At 46.7% G+C, this 23026-nt stretch overlaps 1 protein-coding gene across 1 annotated transcript; it reads right to left on the bottom strand.

Moving 5' to 3' along the window:
* Positions 1–3828: 3828 nt before the first annotated feature.
* On the bottom strand, positions 3829–22442 carry LOC149372029 (uncharacterized). Its single transcript, XM_089585622.1, has 9 exons — positions 22367–22442; positions 21636–21728; positions 19448–19700; positions 18228–18387; positions 11547–11674; positions 8036–8156; positions 7317–7475; positions 5979–6104; positions 3829–4062 (listed from the first exon to the last, which is right to left on the bottom strand). The coding sequence occupies exons 1-9, from the start codon at positions 22440–22442 to the stop codon at positions 3874–3876; spliced, it is 1305 nt and encodes a 434-aa protein (XP_089441748.1). The 3' UTR covers positions 3829–3873.
* Between the last annotated feature and the right edge of the window lie 584 nt (positions 22443–23026).

Genomic DNA, 23026 nt, shown 5'->3' on the forward strand with positions numbered 1-23026 from the left:
GTACAGTACACGGGCCTCTAGAATTTAGCCTCCATCGAAATTCTGCCGCCGCGGCCGGGATCGAGCCCGCGTCTTTCGGGTCAGCAGCCGAGCGCCGTAACCCCTGAGCCACCGCAGCGGGGCCCTATTGGATTTGAGTATCTCGAGTTTTTCCCTATATTGTCGGGGAAGTGCAGTGAAGGTGTTTTCGCCGTCCGCTCGGTTTGTGTACTCACGAGCTTGACTGTCTGCCGCCTCTTTTCCCTCGAGCCCCTCGTGGCCTGGGCCCACGTGATATGATGCTCCCTGCTAAGAGGGTGCTCCTCTACCCTTTTGAGCAGCGCCATCGCTATCCTCCACGGGGATCCTTCCGTTGGTGTAGTCCAACGGACTAGTTAACAGTTAGTCCGAATCGAATCGAATTGACAGGTTAGTGTAGAGTCGGATGTGATGCGCAGTGCCCGGCTTTCAACTTCTCTTTGCGCTGGGGCTAAAACGACGGCCGTTTCTCCTGCTGTTGCTGTTAACCTCTGTGGTTTCTGTCAGTCTCCACTGCTACCGCGTCTCTGTTGTTGGAGTACATGAAGGCGTCTACGTCAGATCGTCTTCGTTTCTTTCTCAGGTGGTCAACTCTTAGCTACTTTCGCATGCATGCTGTCCGGGTATAGGCGCCACCCTGATTTTGTTTCTGATGTTGTGTGCCAGATCTGTTTTTGGTTCCAGACTCCTTCTTTTCGGTCGGGGAGGCAATCCTGTCCAGAATGGGGCGGCTGGGCTGTGGTGTTCTGGACGCGGGCTATGGGCGCCAACGGTAGGGCTTCCCTGATTTCATCGAGGGTGTTCATGATCGTTAGCTCCTCCAGTCTTTCAGTGGAGGTGCACTGTGGGAGTCCGTTGGCTGGTTTTGTATTCTCTCCGGATTATCGTCACTCTTTTGTTCGTCCCTCTTTTGCTATGTCGATGATAGTGTAAACCGTACTCTGCATAGTACAAATGCTTGAACGAGCATTGGCTTGCCTTATTCCTGCATCTCCTTTCAATTTCTGGTGATGTGTCTAACCATTCTCGTAATTTGTCGGCTAGTTGATTTGAGATGCTTTATGATATTGTATATTCTCAAGTTTCTTTGTATACAGATGCCAACTATACGTACTATGGATAGTTCCGAGATGCTCTGCCCCTCCAGCGTGATGTCTAGTTCGCTCGGGCTCTTGCAGTGTGTGCCGTGGACCCTGATTTCCAATTTTTCTGGTGCGCATCTGAGGCCATGTCTTGCATCGTGTTCTTCCACGCATGTCGCTGCTCGCTGGAGCGCTTCCTCTTTTCCGCTAGGGATCCCTCGTTTGCCCATATTTGTATGTCGTCTGCGTACAGGGTGTAGCTTATCCCCTTGATTTCCCCGAGCTTCTTAGTTAACCCTATCAATGCGATATTTAATAGAGGGGAGACGATCGGGCTTTGTGGAGTGCCCTCGTTTGGCATCCTCAGTTTGTCGGACGTCACCTCTCCCATCCTTCTTGCTGCTTTTCGATCTGTTAGGAAGGGTTTAACGTAGTTGATATTTTTCCCGCATTGCAGGTCACTGAGCTCGTTCAGAATGGCTCTGTTTGAGCCATTATCGAAGGCCCCCTTCAGATCCAGGGCCATGATTAGGGGTTCTCCGCCTCTCGGGTTGGCCGATGGTACCTCTTTTCTCAGACGTAGGAAGGTGTCTTGAGTTGCAAGCCCCGCCCTGAATGTGATTTTGACGTCCGTTGAGGATCACTCTTTCATACAGCTTTCCTAGGCGTGACGTTAATGACTTGGGTCGGAGTGCCACCAGGCAGGGCTTCATTCCTGGCTTAGGAATGGTGGTGATCTCTGCATACTTCCGCTCCTTTAGTAATTTTCCTCGCTTCCTGCAGATTATTAATATAATCCATGATCTCTTCGTCGCTGAGCGATGTCTTCGTTCGAACTGCATTCACGCTGGAGCAAAAACAGAAAAACCGAAAAACGAAGAAAACTTGAAACGCGTGCATCTCAAAGAACGCAGCGGAAGAATCTATGCTATACGCGCACCGCAGTTCCGTGTGGGCTAACTCTTTCTACTCTGGTGATGTCAACTGACACCACAAAACAAGTATTCCACTGGCGCCTCAGTAATGGATCAAAATGCTATTAACTTGATAGGATATTTCCTCGGGCTCCTACCCGAACCTACACGTACTCAACAAAATATATCCAACACAATACAATGACAAATGCCCTTGGTGCCAAGAACCCCCCACGCTGTACCACATAACGTGGGCATGCCAGAGGATAAGCGTGGTACCAGTGATAACAAACCCGAGTGCGGAGCAATGGGAGGGAGTGCTCTCCAGCGATCGTCGGGTCGACCAAGAAGGTCTGATTCGGCGAGCAAAACTGGCAGCAGCATCCAGCGGAGCCCTGGACTAAGGGCAACCGACCTTTGAGCAAGATGGACGAAGCCATCTCAAAACCGCCGAACACAATCCGAATCTAGAGCTAATAAAGTTTTCACTCACTCACTCACTCACTCCAAGATTCTTGTTGCTATCTGAATCGCTTTTCACGCAGTTCCATTGACCTGTGCTGCCTTAGAAAGAAGAAGCAGAAGCATGGTAGACACAGCTGAAGACGACGATCGTATAACAAATTTGTAGATATCTCACCAGCAATTCCTTCCTTTCCGCTCAGATTTTTGAATGCTTTGCGAAACGCCTATCCAAGCTCTTACCCGCGTCGTAAATATTGTTGAATACGCAGAGGCTGCGCTGCAATAAGTTTCTGACATCACTCAATAGCCAGCGGTGGCCAATCTTTCTAGTACATCTGCTGGTCTTTTTCCGGATGCAACTACAATGATGAGTTTGTTGGACTGCTGACATGGATATTCCTAGCGGCAAATAGAGGAAATCTTAAAATTAGAGTTGTCATGAACTGTGAAATGGAAATTGCCGTTGTCGAAGAAGGTAAGTGTTGGGATCGACCTTGGAAACGACAATGAGTGTTTTGGCGAACAGCAGCCGGAGCAAAGGAACAGTGCGAATAAACTGATGTCAGTTTGAGCTTTTTTTTTTTTCTACCACTCTCCTTCTGTCCTGTGAGCATCAGCAGAGAGCTACAAGAAGCGACCGGGGCACGCACACTGCAACTCACGAATCGTCGCTCTGGCAGCACGTGTGGCGCAACCTCGACGCTGGCAACAATGCAGCGGGCTTGGCTACTTTTTGTTGAAAACATGTATTCGGTGCGCTCATAAACAGCTTCTGCTTTCTCCCTGACTGAAAGATTTTCGTGGTACGTAAGCCTATGGATGAGGTGGAATTTATTGTCGCCTGTACAGACCAGCATTTTGGTCAAGATGCAGACTCTACCGATTAGCTTCAATTTTATGAATTCGTCTGTAGTGAACATGTCGTCTGAAAACAGGCGTAGCCAGATGCATTGTGCCTCGTGCAACCTGAGAACTTAGATTTGCTGGGCTCCGGCCTGAGCGTTGCTGAAACGCTTCGTGAAGCTCGATAGGAGAGAGCGTTACAGATATGGAGAAAGCCTTCACCTTGCCCAGAGTCGCCTTCCAGGAAGGCTATGAAAGTGTTGAACACGTGTGCGATTGACGTGACGTATTCTCTCTTCTGTACGGCCGTCTAGGTAGTGCTTTTGCAATTATGCATAGGACTATTCGTCTATTGTTTTGGTTCACTTGTTTGGAGGCCGAAAGAGGACCAAAGCGTCAAGGAAATGGAAAGTATAGCGCTATATGCTTAAAAGCGAGCACGCTGCGGCTACGTTTATCGAGTTAGCTATACGCGGCTTTTGCGAGCATGGAAATCCGCAGACGTGCTCTTTATTCTCCTACTCTAGCTGCGCGCTTTGGGGGGGACGACGTCAGCACGCTTCATCGGGCGGCTGACCGACGTCCAGTTTCCGGTATTCGTCGAAGGTCTCTCGAATGGCGCGCACGCGCTCTAGGGTCCTGGAGGCGCCGTTGCACGAGCCGTCGTAGTCTGCCAGGTCCACGTTGAAGATGACCCAGCCGTGCACGAAATCGGGAATCTCGTCGCGAACGGTACACATCTGCGACAGCGGGGAACGCACGAGTTAAGGAGTGGGATCGTCGGGCATACGGCAATTTGTGTCGTTGAGAGCGACATAGCGGTCAGTGTGTGGTTCTTATTAAGGCGGAAGCCTTTAATGCCTCATCGTTGTAAGCAGGAGCTGTCGACAGAAATGCCACGCTTTTCAGTTGGTCGAAACGGTCGTAACGTCACAGTGCGCGAATTTCAAACGGGGCCAATTGTACTTTGGCTACTAACCTTGCAACCAATTAAAGGGATCGTTTAGTGATGCTCCAAGTAAGTTTGAGTTTAGTTAATTGCTTACTTAACCAATTAGTCCAATTAACCTTTCTAGTCAGACCAGATAAATAAATAAAACTGAGTAAGAAATTGGCCGAGCTTGGGAATCGAACCCCGGTCTCCGGAGTGCGAGTCGAGCACGCTACCACTCCGCCATGCCAGCTCGATGGTTTGGAATGAACAAAGGTGCGTCTAGTGAATACGGTGTCTTCGTTCACTCCCATCTTCCTCCCTTCCCGTTACGGCGAGGTTCAGGTGTGCACCGAGATATGCAAGACAGATACATTTCCTTTCCTCAAAAACCAATTTACCAACGAGTAAGGCGTATTTGTCCGCGTTTCAGATTGCTCCAAATTGTCGTGATGTCACCACGCGCGAATTTTGACGGGTGTCCACCGAAATATGTGAGACAGTTACTGCGCAACTTTCTTTCGTCAAATACAATTTTCGACTAGTGTCTACTGAGATATGCGAGACAGTTAATGCGTAATTTCCTTTCCTCAAATACAATTTTCATTTTCTTCATTACGGCCCCTCTTTCTTCTTTCAGTCCACTTCCTCCCTTCCTGTACAGTGCGGCTCAGGTGTCCACCGAGACGACAGAGAATTACTGCGCCATTTCCTTTCCTTAAAAAGGGTTTCGTTCAAAGGGCAAGACATCGCGCCGAACGGGTGGTGGCGTTCAATGGACTCCGTGGCAGCGCTACAACACGCTGTCGCGTTCCACTCCTAAAGGCGAAGCTTAAGCGTCATTAATTGGCAGTTAATTAATGCACCAACAAAATGTTAAGTGAACAATCGCGTAGCAGAATGCAGCACTCAGGCTTTCGCCTGTCAGCACTTTAGCCGCTAAAGTTCCTCGTAATTTTCATTTCATTGCAATATCTCCCTGACTGGGCATTTTCTGGGGAGGAGACAGTGTCCACGTCAGCGCTGCAGTTTTGTGGTAAACATCCACCACCGTTTATGTGCTGCCAAAGCTAAAAAAAAAAATGTTGCCTTGATGCCTGAGCCGCATGTGATATGCGGACATAGGAATAATTGCCCTCAATAGCAAGCTCATCATCATCAGCCTGACCACGCCCACTGCAGGGCAAAGGCCTGTCTCAAGTCTTTCCAATTAATCCTCTCCTTCGCCACTGCAGCCAACGCTGCCCGTAGAAATCGCGCCGATCCGGGCCAAAAAAAAGTGAAACTTTAAATCATTTCAGCTGCGACAAAACGCCGCCCTGCTGCGAAATTTCGTACAAGTGACAAGAAAACAGCGGGGAAACGTACCGTTAAGGTTCTGTAAAATTTGATGGGGTAAAAAAAAATGCTGGTGTTGAGACTCTTCCCGACTTCTACGCCTTCCTCTTGTGGAGGAGGGTTAACTACCCTACCTTCACCATCCATCGCCCCACTGTTCTCCCCTCCCCCAAACCTCATGCGGGAACCCACTTCAAGGTTCACCACATGGAAATGCCATTTGGCTCACGTGATCACAAACGACATTGGCTAAATAATCGAAAGCGACTGCTGTCGTGCCTTAGTGAGCACTTATGCTAATTATGCCAGGTGAGCTCTTGCAAATGGCTGACGTTAGCGGCGTTGAACTTGCTTGGCGAAACGTGAGTGTGCGATATCGGGCCGTACCTTGAAGTGGAACGTCTCCTTCGTGTCGAAAAGGTAAAGGCGGCCCATCGTCGGAGAGTAAGAGCGACCGATTATTGTGCTGTTTTCGTACTTGACATAAACCGGGTAGTTGCTTTTCGTGCACACCTGCAGAAAAAGGAAATAAATTACGCTAGGTCCAGCCCGGAAAGCACACTCCAAACAGAAAGGAGTAGAAAGGGGAGTAAACTGTCCCCTGGAGCCCGCCCTTTCTTTAAGTGGGTGTGCGCTAGAGGACAACTTTACTCCCTTTTTACTCCCATATAGGCGTATTCGTGTTTGGAGTGTAGAAGTTATCTTTCTGTAATGCCCGTGTGCCTGCGTTCCGCGTTGGCAACTTGTTATTAGACATCGCGAGGACAGTATATCAGCATTAGTCGATGCCAGAATTCGCCCCATCTGCATTTTCAGTTTGTCGGAATACGACAAAGTCTTCATTTTATCAGTGTTTACGTTTTGGCTAAACAAATGTCCGGGGAGTTTTTCCTCACGAGAATTAGGGTATTGACTGGCATGCAAGCCAATCACCCAGTGGCAGCCAGTCTATCCGCTGCGCTTTGCAAGAATGTGTTTGTAGTGGTGGCGCCTCCAGTTGCAAGATACGAGCGAACAAGACCTTGGTTCATCTGTTATCGAATCGAAGCGCGTCAGAGTAGCCAGACTCGGATCCTGAACGCTCGCGCTGTCCAGGAGGCGATGTCAGCTGTTTATGACCGACGGTGTCGGTGCGTGTTTCGACATGATTGCTCTTTGAAGGAAACTGCTCTGTGTTAGGTGTGTGTTTGTTTTGTTACTCTTACATTTTGTTTATTATTTGTATGTAACCCTCCGAAGCTAGTGCCCTGCAAAACCTGTCATCATCATCATCATCAGCCTGACTACGCCCACTGCAGGGCAAAGGCCTCTTCCATGCCTCTCCATTTAACTCTGTCCTTTGCCAGCTGCGCCCACCGTGTCCCCGCAAACTTCTTAATCTCATCCGCTCACCTAACTTTCTGCCGCCCCCTGCTACGCTTGCCTTTTCTTGGAATCCACTCCGTCAGCCTTAAGGACCAGCGGTTATCTTGCCTTCGCATTACGTGCCCTGCCCAAGCTCAGTTCTTCGTCTTGATTTCGACTAGGATGCCATTAACCCGTGTTTGTTCCCTCACCCATTCCGCCCGCTTCCGATCTTTTAACGTTACACCTATCATTTTTCTTTCCATAGCTCTCTGCATGACAAAAGCTCGCTGTAAATTATACTAAATCGATCTTTCTATATATTTTGCCGCTTGCGTCAGTCCACGAGTCGCGAGTAGAGGAGAGTGAATGTGTACGCACCTCCTTCATGGCGGCCTGGACGGGGCCCCTGTCGCAGACCGCTCCCACGCGGGTCCTCTCGGGCACCTCATAGGCGAGCACCGACGCGGTCAGCGTGAACGCGATCGCAGTGGGCTGGCTCATGTATTCCGCCTCAGCAGCGTGTAGCGCCACGTTCAGCTGCAGCGAGGAGATGTGGGGGCGCCGCATGCGAACACAGGTCGCAGAGTAACATGTACAGTAAACTGGATTAGCGATGACACTCCCGTAAGCCCCTGAGGCCGGCTTTTGCTCTTTTGCGGACAGTGCTTACACAAAATATTCACTGCTACTAAAGTAGTCATGTCGGCTGGAAACTGGTGGGGAGAAGCTTCGGGAAAGGACTGCGCTGGGGAATCGACTCACCCGCAGAGGGTTGCGAGCGAGTGTTCGCCCACAGCTGGGCACGCGGACGCCCCGAGGCCTTACGGGAGGAGCTCTCTAGATACGTTCTCGCGAGTCTACGTCCATGAAATGAAATGAAATTATATCAAATCCTGTTCACGGTTTGCGATGAACAGGATTCCCATCTCTAAAAAATACTTATATAAGAGGGTATAGCTCGATGGACTTCCTGGCATCTAGTTGCAGAGAAGACTTTTGTCAATTTACTTGTAACCCTGTGCGAGTTTTGAGATACGCAAGAGCAAGCGTGTTCGCTCCGGTGGATAAGCAGTTGCCTGTCAGTGGAGATAACTCACGATGGACGGCGGATAGCTTCCTTCCGAGGATCGAAGGGCTGTGGGCGGAACAACCAGCCTCTCGCTGTCCTCGGAAACCATCGCGTGAGTGGTCAGGACCATGACGTCGACGGGGAGGAGGCTGTAGGATAGCATCAGACGGATCAGCTTCGGATGCAGAGCAGGCCAGAAGCGGAAGAGCAAAGTGGCTGCAAGATTTTCTGCCAGAAACGAGCTGCAGCTTAGTACGTTACGGACAGATTTATCGGGACGAACTTGTCCGTATCGTTCCTATCTTTACCTCAGCGGTACGACTCATATAATGAAGCCAGATATAGTGCTAAGCAATCCGTGGTGTTACGGGCAGATATTAATAAAACTAATACGCAAGTTTCAGAATTTGTTGTCGAGTTGAAACGGAGCACACGTATTGGAGAACAACTGCGCTGCTTCCTTCGATCTGCTGCAGATAACGCGACATCGAAAGTGTATCAGTGGTCAGCCAGAAGTGCCACCTGCGCCGTTACTGCACGCATGCGCAGCAGCTTATAGAACGCGCCGCGATGCAGTTTTTTTCCGCGTCGTTCTCGTGCTCCGTTGTGCTTTTCCAACACTTGTGGCAAAATAAAACGCGAACACGTAATGGCGTATTTTACCCGTCCTGAAGAAAAACGTTGCTTTGCAACAGGTTGTGAAAAGAGTTGACCCTCGTTATAACGAACTCGAAAGGGCCCCGCGATTTTCTTCGTTACAGCCATTGCTTAGTTATAACAATATGGGACATTACTTGCAACTTTCGCCTGCCGACATAGCTGACATTAAGCGTCCCGCCTATGCACTTTGGGGGAGCCTTCAATACGCGCACCGAGCAGCAGTGCTGCCAACCTCCAGAGCCACTTCTCCCCAAATATGCAAACAAAAAATCCCTAGATTTCCCTAGATACAAAATATAGTGTTCAATTGTGAAAAAAAAAAAAAATGTATATTTATGCGTAGTTCAGTAGCAAGTTTTATCATGCAGCTACCCTATTACCAGACGTTGGTAAGAAAATTAACTCTCAATTTGAAATGAAGGTTCTGAAATGAAGAACTTTTAAATGAAGCTACAAGATAAACCGTAGCTATAGCGCTCTTTGGAAATTGCAAATTAAACGCGCTATATCGTTTATGTTTTTTTTTCTCACTGTAAGCAAGATATTAGTAAACATGCATCGGAATGTGGAATTAACTGTTTTTTTTTTTCCCTCATGTTGAGTCGGTTTAGACTTCACCCGAAGGATACCATATACAAAATGCCTGGAGGTCGCTTGAGGAGTGTACAGAAACTGCAACATAAAAGCTGCTTGTTCATTGTCTGCGATTTCTCTAGAGGGTGGCTGACGTAACAGTTCGATTGGTTTGGTTTATTGGGGTTTAACGTCCCTAAGCGACTCAGGCTATGGGGGACGCCGTAGTGAAGGGAACCAGAAATTTCGACCACCTATGGTTCTTTGACGTGCACTCACATCGCACAGTGCACGGACCTCTAGAATTTCTCCTCCATCAAAATTCGACTGCCGAGACCGGGATCGAAGCCTTGCCTTTCGGGTCAGCAGCCCAGCGTCATAACCGCCGAGCCACCGCGGAGGGTGAACTGGGAATTCTTCCCCTAGTTAGACTAGCTAAGATTTCCAACCTGGCGCTCCTTTATCAAAGAAATGGCACCCTTGTTCTTTCTTAATTATCAAAATAAACATGCAGATATGCTTACTAAATGGGAAATTCACGCCGTGCAGCGAGCTCCAAGCACAGCGTGAGGAAGGGGCGCGCGTGTTGAGGGAAGACGGTGGCGCGCCAGATCACATCAGCGGGTGCCACTGGCTACGTCAGGGACCATACACGTCCGACTACGTCCGTGTAAAGGCAGGTTCACATGCATGCAAGCGACTGAAAATTGAGCAGCGCAGCGCGGCGAAAAATTTTTAACTTGTTGGAACATCGCCACTCTGACTGCTGGAGCCGCCGCGATGGCTCTAAAAAGCTTTTGCGCCGCAGCAAAAAAAAAAGTGTTTGCACTTGCATGTGAAACAAACTTTACCCGAGCGCGCGGCAGTGTTGTGCGGGCCTCCGTCAGTTGTAGAGCAAAAACAACGAAAAGCTTGTACTGTCTTCCCAATTTGAGAGAGAGAGAGAAACAAAAACTCTCCGAGCAAACGAAATTTCCCTAGATTGTACAAAAAAATTCTTTTCCCCTAAATGGCGTCCAAATTCTCTAGATCTAGGAAAAATCCCTAGGGTTGGCAGCACTACCGAGCGGCCACCACGCGGCAGGATATACGTATACCAACACAGCAGATCAGTCTTTTGAACGCGCACACATTTATTCCACGGCCCGCAACGTTCTCAACGCCCAGAACATGAGTCTTGGAGGAATAATGTTGCATACAAGACGGAGAATTCTGTTCAGAATATTTAGCGCCGTTTTGCAGGTGCCTAAGCCGAAACGGGCCGATATAAAAGAGGGCGTGTGGTGGCGGTTTCATTGAGAGCACCCGTTTTGGTGGGCTTCGTCGCACAGCCCACGATCATGCGCTCACACTTCACCACATGACAGAAATGTCTTGTCAAGAATGCGCACGCCTGTGCGAAGTTTTAGATGATGGTCGCCTTCTGGTCAAGGGAAGTTGTTCTTGCGTGTTCCGCCGCTTGGCCCTCTGAAACCAGTGGGACGTCACCGTAAAGCATACCAAGCACATTGCCAGGCGGTTTTATTTAGCGGCCATGCTGGGAAAATAGAAATTTAACTGCTCATGGAATTCTCTAGAGAGGTAGAGCGCTTGCAGTGGGCCGTGTGCGGCGGGGAGGTCATGAAACTGGGGAACTCCGAAGGCGTTGCCAACTCTGCGGAGGCGGAAGCATGCCACAGTTTGGCGGTGCGCACCGCGCATCGTTCAGCGCACTGCGCAAACAATTTTCGCTGAAAAGCAGTGCGCCAGAGTCAAACCATGCGCTGAAGCTGACGAATTGTGCAGACAAGCTCTTCGTACAGGCCCTACTTGAGGCGGCTTAAGTTGCTTTGTGCGGTGTTCGGTAAAGTAGGCTATCCGCGGCTGTTTAACTTCGCCACAGCGAATCCGTAAGGATGTTTTACAAATCGAGGTATCGTTACGAATCGACCTACGTAGCCCGAGATGACTACAGGTAGTCATTGGAGGTTAAGTATATCCCCGTCTAGGAAAATTGCACTCCTTGAAAACGAGACGTAATTTACACGGGGTTCTATGGGGGCTACCAAGGGCAATGAGTCCGTGTTCATTATATCAGTTACCTCGTTTTATAGAGATTTGACTACATATGCATAATTGTATATGCAAATAAGCCACACGGTGAGCCTCAGAAGCAAACATCTTGGGCTCTAAACTTCTGTGCAGGGGGCACATTAAAGAACACGTTCTCACGCCGGCAGAGAGGAATGAGACGCAGGAGCATTAGTAGCCTGTCATGCGCTTTTCATAATGAAGTGTTACGGCTACAACTTTTCAGCATGTCTCACCTTAATTCTTTCCTGAGAACGTCATGTAGCAAGCTCTTCTTCGGCAGCGCGGAGGAACAGCCGAAGAAGATGGCGCCCGCGTTAGAAGTGGCATTTTCCTGCTGCGCCTGCTGAAGCAACCTGAACGCCTGTGGACGAATGTCGATAAACCTTTATTCACATATTTATTCTCCTCAGCACTGGACGGTCTCGTCAGCTGAAAGTTCCTTTGTCCTGGGGCCGTCGTAAGTATACACAAGGCAGCAACATACATTTTGTACCATTGAAAGGTTACAAAACGAGTAGCAACACAGGAAAGCAGACACAAAAAAGGGACAAGTTACAGAGTTTACGGAGAAAAAATTAAGGATCATTATTCACATATTTGCAAGTTTTAAGAGCATTTTAAGAAAAGTTTTATGAGGAAGTTTTAAGGTAGCGGTTTTGGAGAAAGATTGTTGTCTGTTGGAACATATTTAGTGAAACCGGTTATTTTTGTTTTACGTAGAAAACAAGAATCAGAAGCAGGATTTAAAGGAGCAGTCACTTTAGGCTCTAACAATGACAGAGAAGGAGAAAAGAAAACCGATAGTGATTCCGAGAAATACCAAAGGAATGCAAAAAGTGGAGTTCATAGCAGTGCTACACACGAATTCTGTTATTGCATCTAAAGAGATGTCTCGTCATGATCTGACGCTGGTATATCTCTAGCAAGGAAAAGTACAATGAGAGAAAATGTAGCCTAAATTTTTGCTTGCTGGCCTGTTGGTCTAACACATCGAAAAAAGGAGAGTTATGAATACATATGACGTTAAGGGACAATACAGGCAAGCAATAGGTTACCGTATGCTAATACATTCACCCCCCCTCCCCCCCCCCCCCCCGCTACCCTAGAAGATTACACTGTTGCTTTTATTGAGCTAAAAGATGGCCGACCCGCTACAGATAAAATATAAAGTAAAGCCTGCAACTTATTTCCTCATTTAAGCCTTTTCACAACACGTAGAATATACATAACCTGTATCACGTAAGAGATTTTTAGTTCTTTGTGAATTACGGAGATTCACGATGTCTAAGAAAGCGAAACCGTTTTACCCGCCAAACAGCCTGGCCGAACGTTACGAGATTTGTGAATAGATGGCGCCACTATACTGTGCGCCGTGTAGCGTACTTAAAAATTTTTTTTTTTTTTTTCTCGCAAAGACATAGCGGGCGCACCTTCAAGCGAGAGCGCGAACACAAATGGTACCTGCTGCTTCGCTTGTGCTTCTGAAGTCGGAGTGCGAGACTGGCTGAGTAGGCGGATTTTCAAGCCAGTGGCGCTTCGAATTACATCATATCAGCGCTCGCTGCACTGTTCTTGCTTCAGCGTAGTTGCCCGTCGATATAGTTTGCACCAGAAAGCAATACATTAATCGTGCACTTATAAGAATGCATGTTACTGGGCGCCTGCATTCGTCCTAGAGCACATTTGAATGCTTTGTCCGCCAGTAGCATTTTGGCCCTTTAAAACTTTGTTTTCGGCAGATCATATTTTAAGAGGGTAGGGCCCCTTTTTTCGGTCGAGAAATAAAGAACTATATATATATATATATATATATATATATATATACATATGAAAGAAGCCAACAGCCACAGAAACCAAGGGCACAGGGGATTTTTTTTTAATTAATTTATTTATTTTGTGGTGTTGATCAATTTAGAATATTACTGAACATGTTATCGCTTAAAGCTAATTGATTAGAAAAGCAGAAGAAAAAACAACCACTGCCGCCGGTGGGATCCGTACCCACGACCTCCGAATTACGCGTCCGGTGCTCTACATATATATATATATATATATATATATATATATATATATATATATATATATATATATCTCAGAGTATATCGATTCGCTCATCAAACATATACCTCCGAAACATCCATCTTACATACGCGACACTAATCACTTCCTGAAAGAATTATCGAATGTCACCTTCCCTCAAGGCGCTTTCCTAGTTACCCTGGATGTGGTATCACTTTACACTAACATCCCACATGACGACGGAATTCAGGCAATGGTTGGATCATATAAAGAATACAAAATTCTAGACACCCCTAGTCCAAGTGCCGTCGAGACACTTGCAAATTTGGTTCTTAAACTTAACACCTTTGAGTTCAACAACTCATATTATCTTCAAACTAGCGGTACAGCTATGGGCACAAAAATGGCTCCAAATTACGCCAACATATTTATGAACAAAATTGAATCTGACTTTCTGTCCTCATATCCAACAAAACCAGCTTTTTACAAACGCTTTCTGGATGACATATTCATAGTTTGGACAGAAACCGAGGACGAACTCATCCATTTTATCGCCTCATTCAACAAAATCCATCCCAATATCTCTTTCACACACACCTACTCAACCAATAAAATTAACTTCCTGGATGTTCTGGTTCGAGTAGAAGGAAGTACATTAATCACTAGTGTCTATAAAAAACCCACAGACAGACAACAGTATCTTCATTTCAACAGCTGCCACCCACGCCACTGCAAAACTTCAATCCCATACTCACAGGCCATCAGATTCAAACGAATTTGCTCACGATCGGAAGATTTTCACGAAAATGCTAATCGCATGCGGGACACTCTAAAAAAACAACATTACCCGTCTTCTATAATCAACGATGCCATTAAAAAGGCAGAAGCAACTAATATTAATCATGTCATTAAGGAATCTCAGCCATCATCACAGCGCTGTAATCTTATACTAACCTTCACAAATGATCCCCGAATATTAACAACATCCTAAAAAAACACTTTAATATCATAGAACAGAGTGACCGTCTTTCAAATATTTTCACAACGGTCCCCCAAGTAACATATAGGAGACCAAAAAATCTGCAAAACCATGTTGTCCATTCGACAGTCAATAAACCGAGAGCTGTAGGTTGCACACCATGCAAAAAAAGCCGATGTCAAGTCTGCAAACACATGGAAACCACGGCACTGGCTAAAAGCACCCATTCAAATTTCAAGCATTCTATCCGGGAAGACCTGAATTGCGATTCCAGCAACGTGGTTTACATGCTCGAGTGTGGCGACTGTCGAATGCAATACATAGGCCAAACAGACAATTCCTTCCGTTTCAGATTTAATAACCACCGCTCACATACCCAATCCCTCCCCAACCTCCCTCTTTCGAAACACCTCCGCGAGAAAGGTCACGAGTTTGACAAACTTAAAGTAACAATACTACAGAGTGGCTTCAAAAACACTCGTGAGCGCGAGCAACGAGAATCATATTTTATTTTTAAATTTAACACAGTGCAAAATGGCATTAATGAAACTTACGGCACCCTCACCTCTCTTCCGAGGTCAGGGGCCTACGAAATTAAACAAAGCAACACTGACTAAGTCGTCTGAGGTCATACCCCTTTCTGCATGCCACACCTGTGCCACACCTGTGCCGTTCCCCCCCCCCCCCCCCCCCCCCCCGGGTGCGCTTACCTTGTGGTCACGCGAATGCCGCACAATTTCTTTTTTTCTTTTTAATTTTACTATGTAAGCTCACATTTTTTTAATATTTTTTTCTTATATTTTTTTCTTTTTTTACATTCCTTCCAATACTTCCCCTCAACCAGGGGTGGGTGCACTATAGCTGGGTGCGAAGAAAAAGCACTACTTTAAAGGTTTTCTTTTACCTATTTCACTTTTTTTTTCCGAGGTTTCTTCCTTGCTCTGTTCATTTTCCCTTTTTTTTTTTTCTGTTGTCGGCTCTCTCTGTTGGAGGGTCATATTTTATTTTTTTGCTCTCGCGGCCAGGAGAAGGAACAAGTTTTCGCATTTTTCTACGAATGTTGTTGCACGGCCACGCACCTGTCGAGCACCTCCCAGCTGGACACGACTGTCAATAAGCAAGCCTGTGGTGCTTAACAAAGCAGAGGCCGCATCTGGACGTTGTATTTTCTGACTGAGTACCTGTTCCTCGCACTCTTTTTTTTGGTGTATGTGTGTGTGTGGGTCGCACTGCCTCTAATAATTTTTTATGTGTATTTTTCTGCTATGTGCTTTGTGTTTCCCACTTTCCTGTTCTGTGCCCGCCCCTATAAAAGGGGATGCCTTCACAATGTAAAATCACTCCTGAAGAAGGTCGGTCTTCCGATCGAAACGTCGAGTTGAATAAATATGTTTCCTTTAACGAAGCGTATACTTCGCTATATATTCTTATAAGCAGTCTAGTACTTCACGCTTTCGCAACCTATATATATATATATATATATATATATATATATATATATATATATATATATATATATATATATATATATATATATATATATATATATATATATATATATATATATATATATATATATATAAAGATTAATGGTTGTTACACCTGTGGTAAGGCGGATGACCAGAGCTAGCTGTCCCTTCTTGGGATTTGGAACTGTTGCATTTCCTGCGCATGAGTTAATGAGGACCGTGTTTGTTTTGGGAAGGTTAGCGCGAGGCACGGGCTGTGTGTACGGAGTGGTCACGTGTTCAATCGCATCTCCGTGAGGTGGCACCCCGCGCGGAGTGCCCGTGCGCAGTGTTTATTCTGTCCCCCTCCAGCCGGTTGGGCTTGGGTGCACAGACACGCTTTGACGACGACGACGAATACGCTGTGCCATGTAACCTTCGCACTAACAGCTATAGATGTACAATGGCTTCTGCATGAGAAGCCACCTTTTTCAAATGCACTCTTCAAGGTTTCGACCGAAATGCACAATTGTCCCCGGTTCCTGGATTTTGGCTGAACGTATTTGCAACCTCGGGTGAACAATCTATAGCTAGATTGGATTACTTATCACCTTCAGGGGCTAAGATGTACTTTTTTTTTTTGCTCACCGTGCAAACATAATTTTCGTGGTAAAAAGGGCCTGCCGCTAGTTTTTCTCTCTTCGAAAGCTAGGCCGCACTTTGATAGAGAACACAGTATGTTCAGTTTGGTTTGGTTTATTGGGGTTTAACGTCCCGAAGCAACTCAGGCTATGAGGGACGCCGTAGTGAGGGGCTCCGGAAATTTCTGCCACGTGGGGTTCTTTAACGTGCACTGACATCGCACAGAACACGGGCCTCCAGAATTTCGCCTTCATCGAAATTCAGCCGCCGCGGCCGGGATCGAACCCGCGTCTTTCGGGTCAGCAGCCGAGCACCGTAACCACTGAGCCACCGCGGTGGGGCACAGTGTGTTCGGTTCACCACCATTACTCCGCTGGTACTGAGGCAAATATGAGCTGCAGTAAAGCGAGCGTGGTGTATAATAAGATGCATAGCATGTGGCCCGCATTAAATTAATGGAAACCCATCCTAACTCGGTGTGCAGCTGAAGACCGCAGTACCAGTTCTTCTTTGCCTTGTTTTGGTTTGGCTTGGCTTGTCTTGGCTTGGCGCCCAGCGGATCGGCGTCAAACCAAGGCAAATCAAGGGAGAGAAGAGCGAAGAAGAAGAAGGAATATGTAGGGTGCGTTCCAATACTCCCGAGTAGACGTCTACTTGGACGTCTTGCCGGACAGCCGTTATTTTGAGGCACGTTACATTTTTCACGAAGCCGTCCAAGAAGACTGCTTCACCGCAGTGAACATCGATGCAGGCTAACTTCCTGTCTAAAGATGGCGGTGCAGTCGGAGCTGAGCGAGCCGTGCTCTTCGTGGGCACGGAGACACACCATCTTTCAAGTGTGAGTCACTCCGTTAAGTTGATCTTTATAAGAAATGGCGGCCAATAAAGCAGTCTTTGTGGACCTACGATTGCTATAGCAGTTTATATGTGTGAATCGCGGGGAAGGAAATCTTGCGGGTGAGACCGTCTGCTAAAGTGGTAGCGATGAACACACCATTATTGCAGCAAAAAACAAAAACAAAACAAAACAAGCAAACTACTAACATGGTGTTTTCAACTTGTTTTGTTAACTATATTTAAGAACACAGGAGTGGAACTATTTGTAAACTTTAGTTCAAGTTGTATGCCGCAAGGCGGCGCGTGAAGTAGACACGTTCCAATATGTAGACATCTAGACGGCTTCCTAGACGTCACACTAGACGTCTTGTCGGACGCCTAGAGAATTGGAACGCACCCGTTGTTGGAGTTGTTCGTTGGCCAGGCTTTGCCTTGGCTTGGCCCTATGAGGATCAGTGAGCCAAGGCATTCCAAAACAAGAGCCATGCCAAACCAAAAGAGAGAAAGAGAAGAGAGAAGAAAAATAAGAAGAAAAGAAAAAGACTGAGAAAGAAAAGGAGAGAAGAAGAGATAACGAAGGTTTATGGGAGTTTAACGTCCCAAAGCGACTCATGCTATAAGAAACGCCGTAGTGAAGGGCTCCGGAAATTTCGCCCACGTATGAGGGGGGGTCTCTATAGTGCACTGACATCACACAGTAAACGGGCTCCTAGAATTTCGCCTCCATCGAAATTCGACCGCCATGGCCAGGATCGAACCCGCGTCTTTGGGGTCAGTAGCCGATAGCCATAACCACTCAGCCACCGCGGCGGGACACCTTCTTGGAGAGAGAAATGGATGTGAAGAAGCTGCAGCCTACCTTAGCCAGTAATTTTTTTCCCCTGCGCTCAGATTTCTCGCCGCATATTAAATATCAAATGCGGCGAGGTGTGCCTCAATGAGTAACGCTGTTAAAAAGCAGGAACCGCTCCTGCCTCGAGGCAGCCCACCTTGAGCAGGGAGAAGGTGAGCCTCAAGTCCTTCGGGCTCTTCACGTAGCGCTCGTGCACGTCCAGCACTGCGTGGTTGCGGACGCCGTTGGCCCAGTACGTCACGAATTCTCCTATGCCCACCGTAGTGCCCAGCTGGCGGAGCGCTTCTCCAGATTTCCTGCATGCACGCATTTAGAGCCACTGCTTGGTGACAAAGTAGCGGATGCCGTTTGGCACCCTAGCCAATCAGGGCGTGTTCACACGGTTCATGCATTTTCACAAACATAGCTGCCTGTGTATGGGTCAGTAGCCGCAAAATCTGCGAGAGCATCAGGCAAAGCGACCCTATATTAGGCGTCACGTGATCTCCAATTTTTTTTGTGGCATTAGGACGTTTTCGATGTTGACTCTCTACATGCACAACAGTGCAAGAGCTGTACGTATTCGCTTCGTGGTGCCTCGCTGGGGATGGTGGCAGTCACAGGTGTCATTTCTTGACACAGAGACGGGTAAATACATTCGCAGTTTTGTATTTCTTTCGGGAACGTTATTACGAAAACGTGTGGAGTAAGATAGGTGTTGCAAACCAGTCTCAACGCGTTCTTTGCGGAGGTACGATTTTTTACTAGCCAACACCAGTTCATAGCGTCGAGTTTATGCGCAGGCGCATAAAGCTTGGCATCACGTGCTCAAATTGAGGCAACACACCCACGACGGCGGAGCTCGCAAGTGGCGCAGTGTTATAAAAGATAATTTGGCTAGTTTCCATGTGCTGTTAAGAACTGATAAAATCAGACAAGGGACATACACGAATATTGTGTTGTGTCTGTATGTGACCCGCTGTACTTTGTACGAGTGCTAAGCAGCCAGCAAGTAAATCGCAAGTCGGTCTCCGTAGCTGAGGGTCACGGACGTTCGTTGGCTTCCGCCTGTCAATGCAAAGTCGTGCTATGAAATAGCCTAGGTGAGGACAGACAAGAACATATTCTGCATCCTTCTAATTTGGAGAATTAGAATGAAAATACCTTTACTACACCATCGCAGCTATTACCTACCAATCAATCTGGTCGAAATCTGTAACAGGTCATATTTCATGTTGAAATCGTGTGGGAATCATTGTATTTACTTTGCAAAATTCCGCCCCTAACGTAATGCCCCTGCGGGGGTCTTTAGTGCTAAAACCTGAACTGAACAGGTTTAGCAGAGGTCACAGTAAAGAAGCGGGCCTGTGGTCCGACCTGTGCGCAATCGCCACGCCGTAGGCTGTCTTGGAGGCCACCTTGGCGAACGCCAGGAACGTGTGGAAGGCGCGCGTGCGGTTTCGGCCGTCCCACAGGTCCGCTCTGCCGCTGCTGTCGACCATGAAGGTGGAGTGGAAGATGAGGTACTCGCAGAGACCGTCCTCGCGAAGCAGGCCGGCGTGCTTGAAGACGTCCAAGGAGAGGCCCACCGTGCACACGAACGGCGTCTGCGACAGCCGGGTTGCCGCTGCTGTAAACGTAGCGACGAGTTATGCATGTTAGAAACACAGCTGGGGCTCGCCATTCTGTGTCGAATGATTTTAAGTGTCTGCACTTGTTTTGCTCAGTTGAATGTTCTGGTGGGTTTTGGGGAGAGAAGGAGTAAATGGAGGTGCGTAAAAATGAGAAGTAAGTCAAATTTAATAATCTCAATAGCTGGATGTCAGGAAGCACTTTATAGCTAAAATTTCTTATTTTTCAAAGCGTTCCCAATCAATTGGAATAAAATTGAGGGAGATAAAAATATTGCACGTGATATGATCACCAAATAACCTGAATACAATGCATAAAAACTGGAAAGAAAGAAGCCGGAACAAAATCTCTACGCTCTGACCAGACACCTTTGACTCAGCCCAATTACTCCGCACGAAATTCACTTTTTGTTATCATGCTGGTGATTTAGCTACATTTTTCATATCTTTCACCAGCGATGCCTGTGTGCTGCAGGTTGAGGCAATTAACCCCTGAACCCATTTAGAAAAGTGGATATAATGGTCCCAAACGTTAACCCTTTAATTCGTTTATGGTTCGTTTACTGTCGCATTTGTGAGACGTGCTACTAGGAACGGGAGGAATTGACAAGTGTTATGTGATTATTTTTTCTGCTTTAGTGTAAAAAAACAGATAGAATGCGGAAAGAAAAAAAAAACTCTTAAGTGATCCTCGGCGGATTGTTTGAACGCGTGAGCATTTTCTGTTCTTGCTGCTTCTATTTAAGCTAATGACTTTATACGCGGAAGTGGTCATTTTCTACTTTGCATTCATAGTTTGCTGGTCTTGCTGATTCTACTCCTGGCGTAGTGGTGCAGCGGTTAAGCGATGCGCCGCTGCCCCTGAGGTTGCTCCTGCCGAGCAACGTCTAGCGACCAATCACTGATTTGTCTTCTACCTGCAACGGTTGGCATTTTGCTCACAGTCCGGTAGGCAGGTTTTCACCTGCCGCGGTAGGCAGGTTGTAATGACGTCCCAACGTTTCGAACCGCGTCAAACGTCACGCGTAATACTAACGGATTAATAAAAAGCATCAGCTCATCCCAGTGTAATCGTGCCAGTGCTTGGCAGCGCAGGAGGTACCGTCTTTTCTTATGCAAGTCATCCTGAATAGCATGGCATCAGAATTGCAAAGCTTAAATATTTTATCCCTTGTCTAACGATCTCAGACACACATTCGGCTGCTTAGGTCGACTTGATTGGCAGACTCTCCAGGAGAGTGTCTGAGCTCGCGAGTGGTTTTGCGATATTAACATTCAGAGTCTCACTTCATCGTTAAGAGACCACATGGCTGGCTATTTTGCGGCAACTACGAGTTGACACATCCATTCGCAATACTACATCCTGATAACTTGTAAAAGGGCACTGGCATTAAGATTGCTAATACATGTCTGATTTTTTTTTTCTGGGCTTAGTCTTCAGCAGTCATCCCCGTAGTTTCCTCAATCAGCTCAGTGCCTGTGGCGAAGCAGATGCAGTATTCTCAGAAATACTTCATCTACGCATCTAAACTTTATAATGTGGCACACAGGATAACTGTGAGATTAAAGAATAAAAAAGAGAAAAATGTTCTGGGTAAAATTTAGCCTCGCATCCTCTCGAATATCAACATACCTCTAAAGCTATCAACCTAAAACTGCAATCGACGTAACATGTCATTGAGGCAGGTAAACAAAGCGATAGGGATGACTAATTTTTCATCCCATTCTAATTTCTTGTTGCTGCGATTTAATGATTAGAGATAGGTAGACTACACTTAGGGCAACTCCTGTCGACGCCACCCCATGGGACACAAGCAATTACTCAGTAACGCCGAATGCTTGCGACTCATATTTCTAAGCGAGATGAAAATAACGCAAACACGTCCACTTGTCAAGCGCATCCAACGCGAGAACACGTGACCGATGCGCCTTACCACCTGTGTCGTTCAAGGCCACGCTGTGGACCTCTGGCTCAACATGTATGATGGCCTGGTAGGAGTCCGTGACGTCTGGCTCTGTCTGTGTGGCTGGAGAGGTGCGGGAAGGCACACACACACACACACACACACACACACACAAATTAAACAAAAGAAAAAAGGAGGCTCCTGGGCACGGCCACTAAGCTACGGCTTAATAGAAACCATTGATACGATAATATTTAAGCAGCCCCTTCCCTTTTCATGGTAACTCCATCACAGGCTGCGCTTTGGTCCTTCGTGTCAACTGTCGCTGTTAGATTGGTTGTAACCCTTAACCACTCCCCCACCCCAACCTCCATGAAGCACCTTAGTTCTGCCGCAAGGTATCGGCCTACTAAATGCAGAAATAAAGACGTTTAAAAAAAAAACAAAAAAAAAACAACTACACTCCGGGGAAGGGTGATCCTAGGCTCCACATTAGGAAGAGAAAAAAATATTCTGCAACTACTAGGATTGGGAAAGCTGTACAGATTTTCTTGGTAGTCACTCGGCTGTGCCCGGGTGGGTGCTAATGGCAATTACTCCATTGTTTGAGCCTATTCTTTTGTGCTGCGAATAAGAACTACAGAAAATTATTTTAATCAGAAAATCTGGAAACTATTCCAAAGGACAGCAGGAAAGTATTAAGGACTTTGACGAATTAAGGGTTTGATGGGTTGGCTTACAGTGGGACGGTAGTTTGTTACCTTCGCCTTGCCGCAAGACTACGAAGATGCCGCCGGCGATCAGAGAACCGCCGATTAATAGTGCTGCACTGCACATAGCGAAAGGTTTCCATGCAGTCTTGTTGCTGAAAAAAAAAAAAAGTGGCGTAAATAAAAGGATTCAGGTGGTGTATGACCTCGAAATTCTTAACCTTGTAATGCCCGGTGTATCGCGTGTGACGTAGAGTGTAAAAATACCAATAATTTTAATTTTTACCCGAAGAACTCCTAGAGAAAAAGATAAAATGGCCTTTTCCGACATATTTATCAACGGAAGGTCTAAGTGTCAGCTCTAACATGTGCAGGAGGCTTGCTGTAAGAGAAATTCACGCAAAATCTAACCCCATAGGTAGAACAGATTGAAATGTCTGAGGTCGTAATGCTGTATTGGCATGCGATGGAGAAGGTTTGATTTTTTTCCCTTTATTTAATAGTCAAAGCCTGGGTAGCTGTGCGCAATTTTATCCTCCTAAGGTATTCAGAAATCAACAAAATATCAAGATTCATTTATGCTGCGATAAAGGTTTTTCAAATAAATTTCCTAGGTTTTAATTTTCAGCATTGAAAGGACCACTACTGTGAAATATTGGGAGTTCGTAACTTCAATCCCCCACTTTCAGTGCCCAAGCATTGCAGGGTTAA

This window comes from Amblyomma mixtum, chromosome 1 (assembly GCF_055824585.1).
Source record: "Amblyomma mixtum isolate Tamu chromosome 1, ASM5582458v1, whole genome shotgun sequence".
NCBI lineage: Eukaryota > Metazoa > Arthropoda > Arachnida > Ixodida > Ixodidae > Amblyomma > Amblyomma mixtum.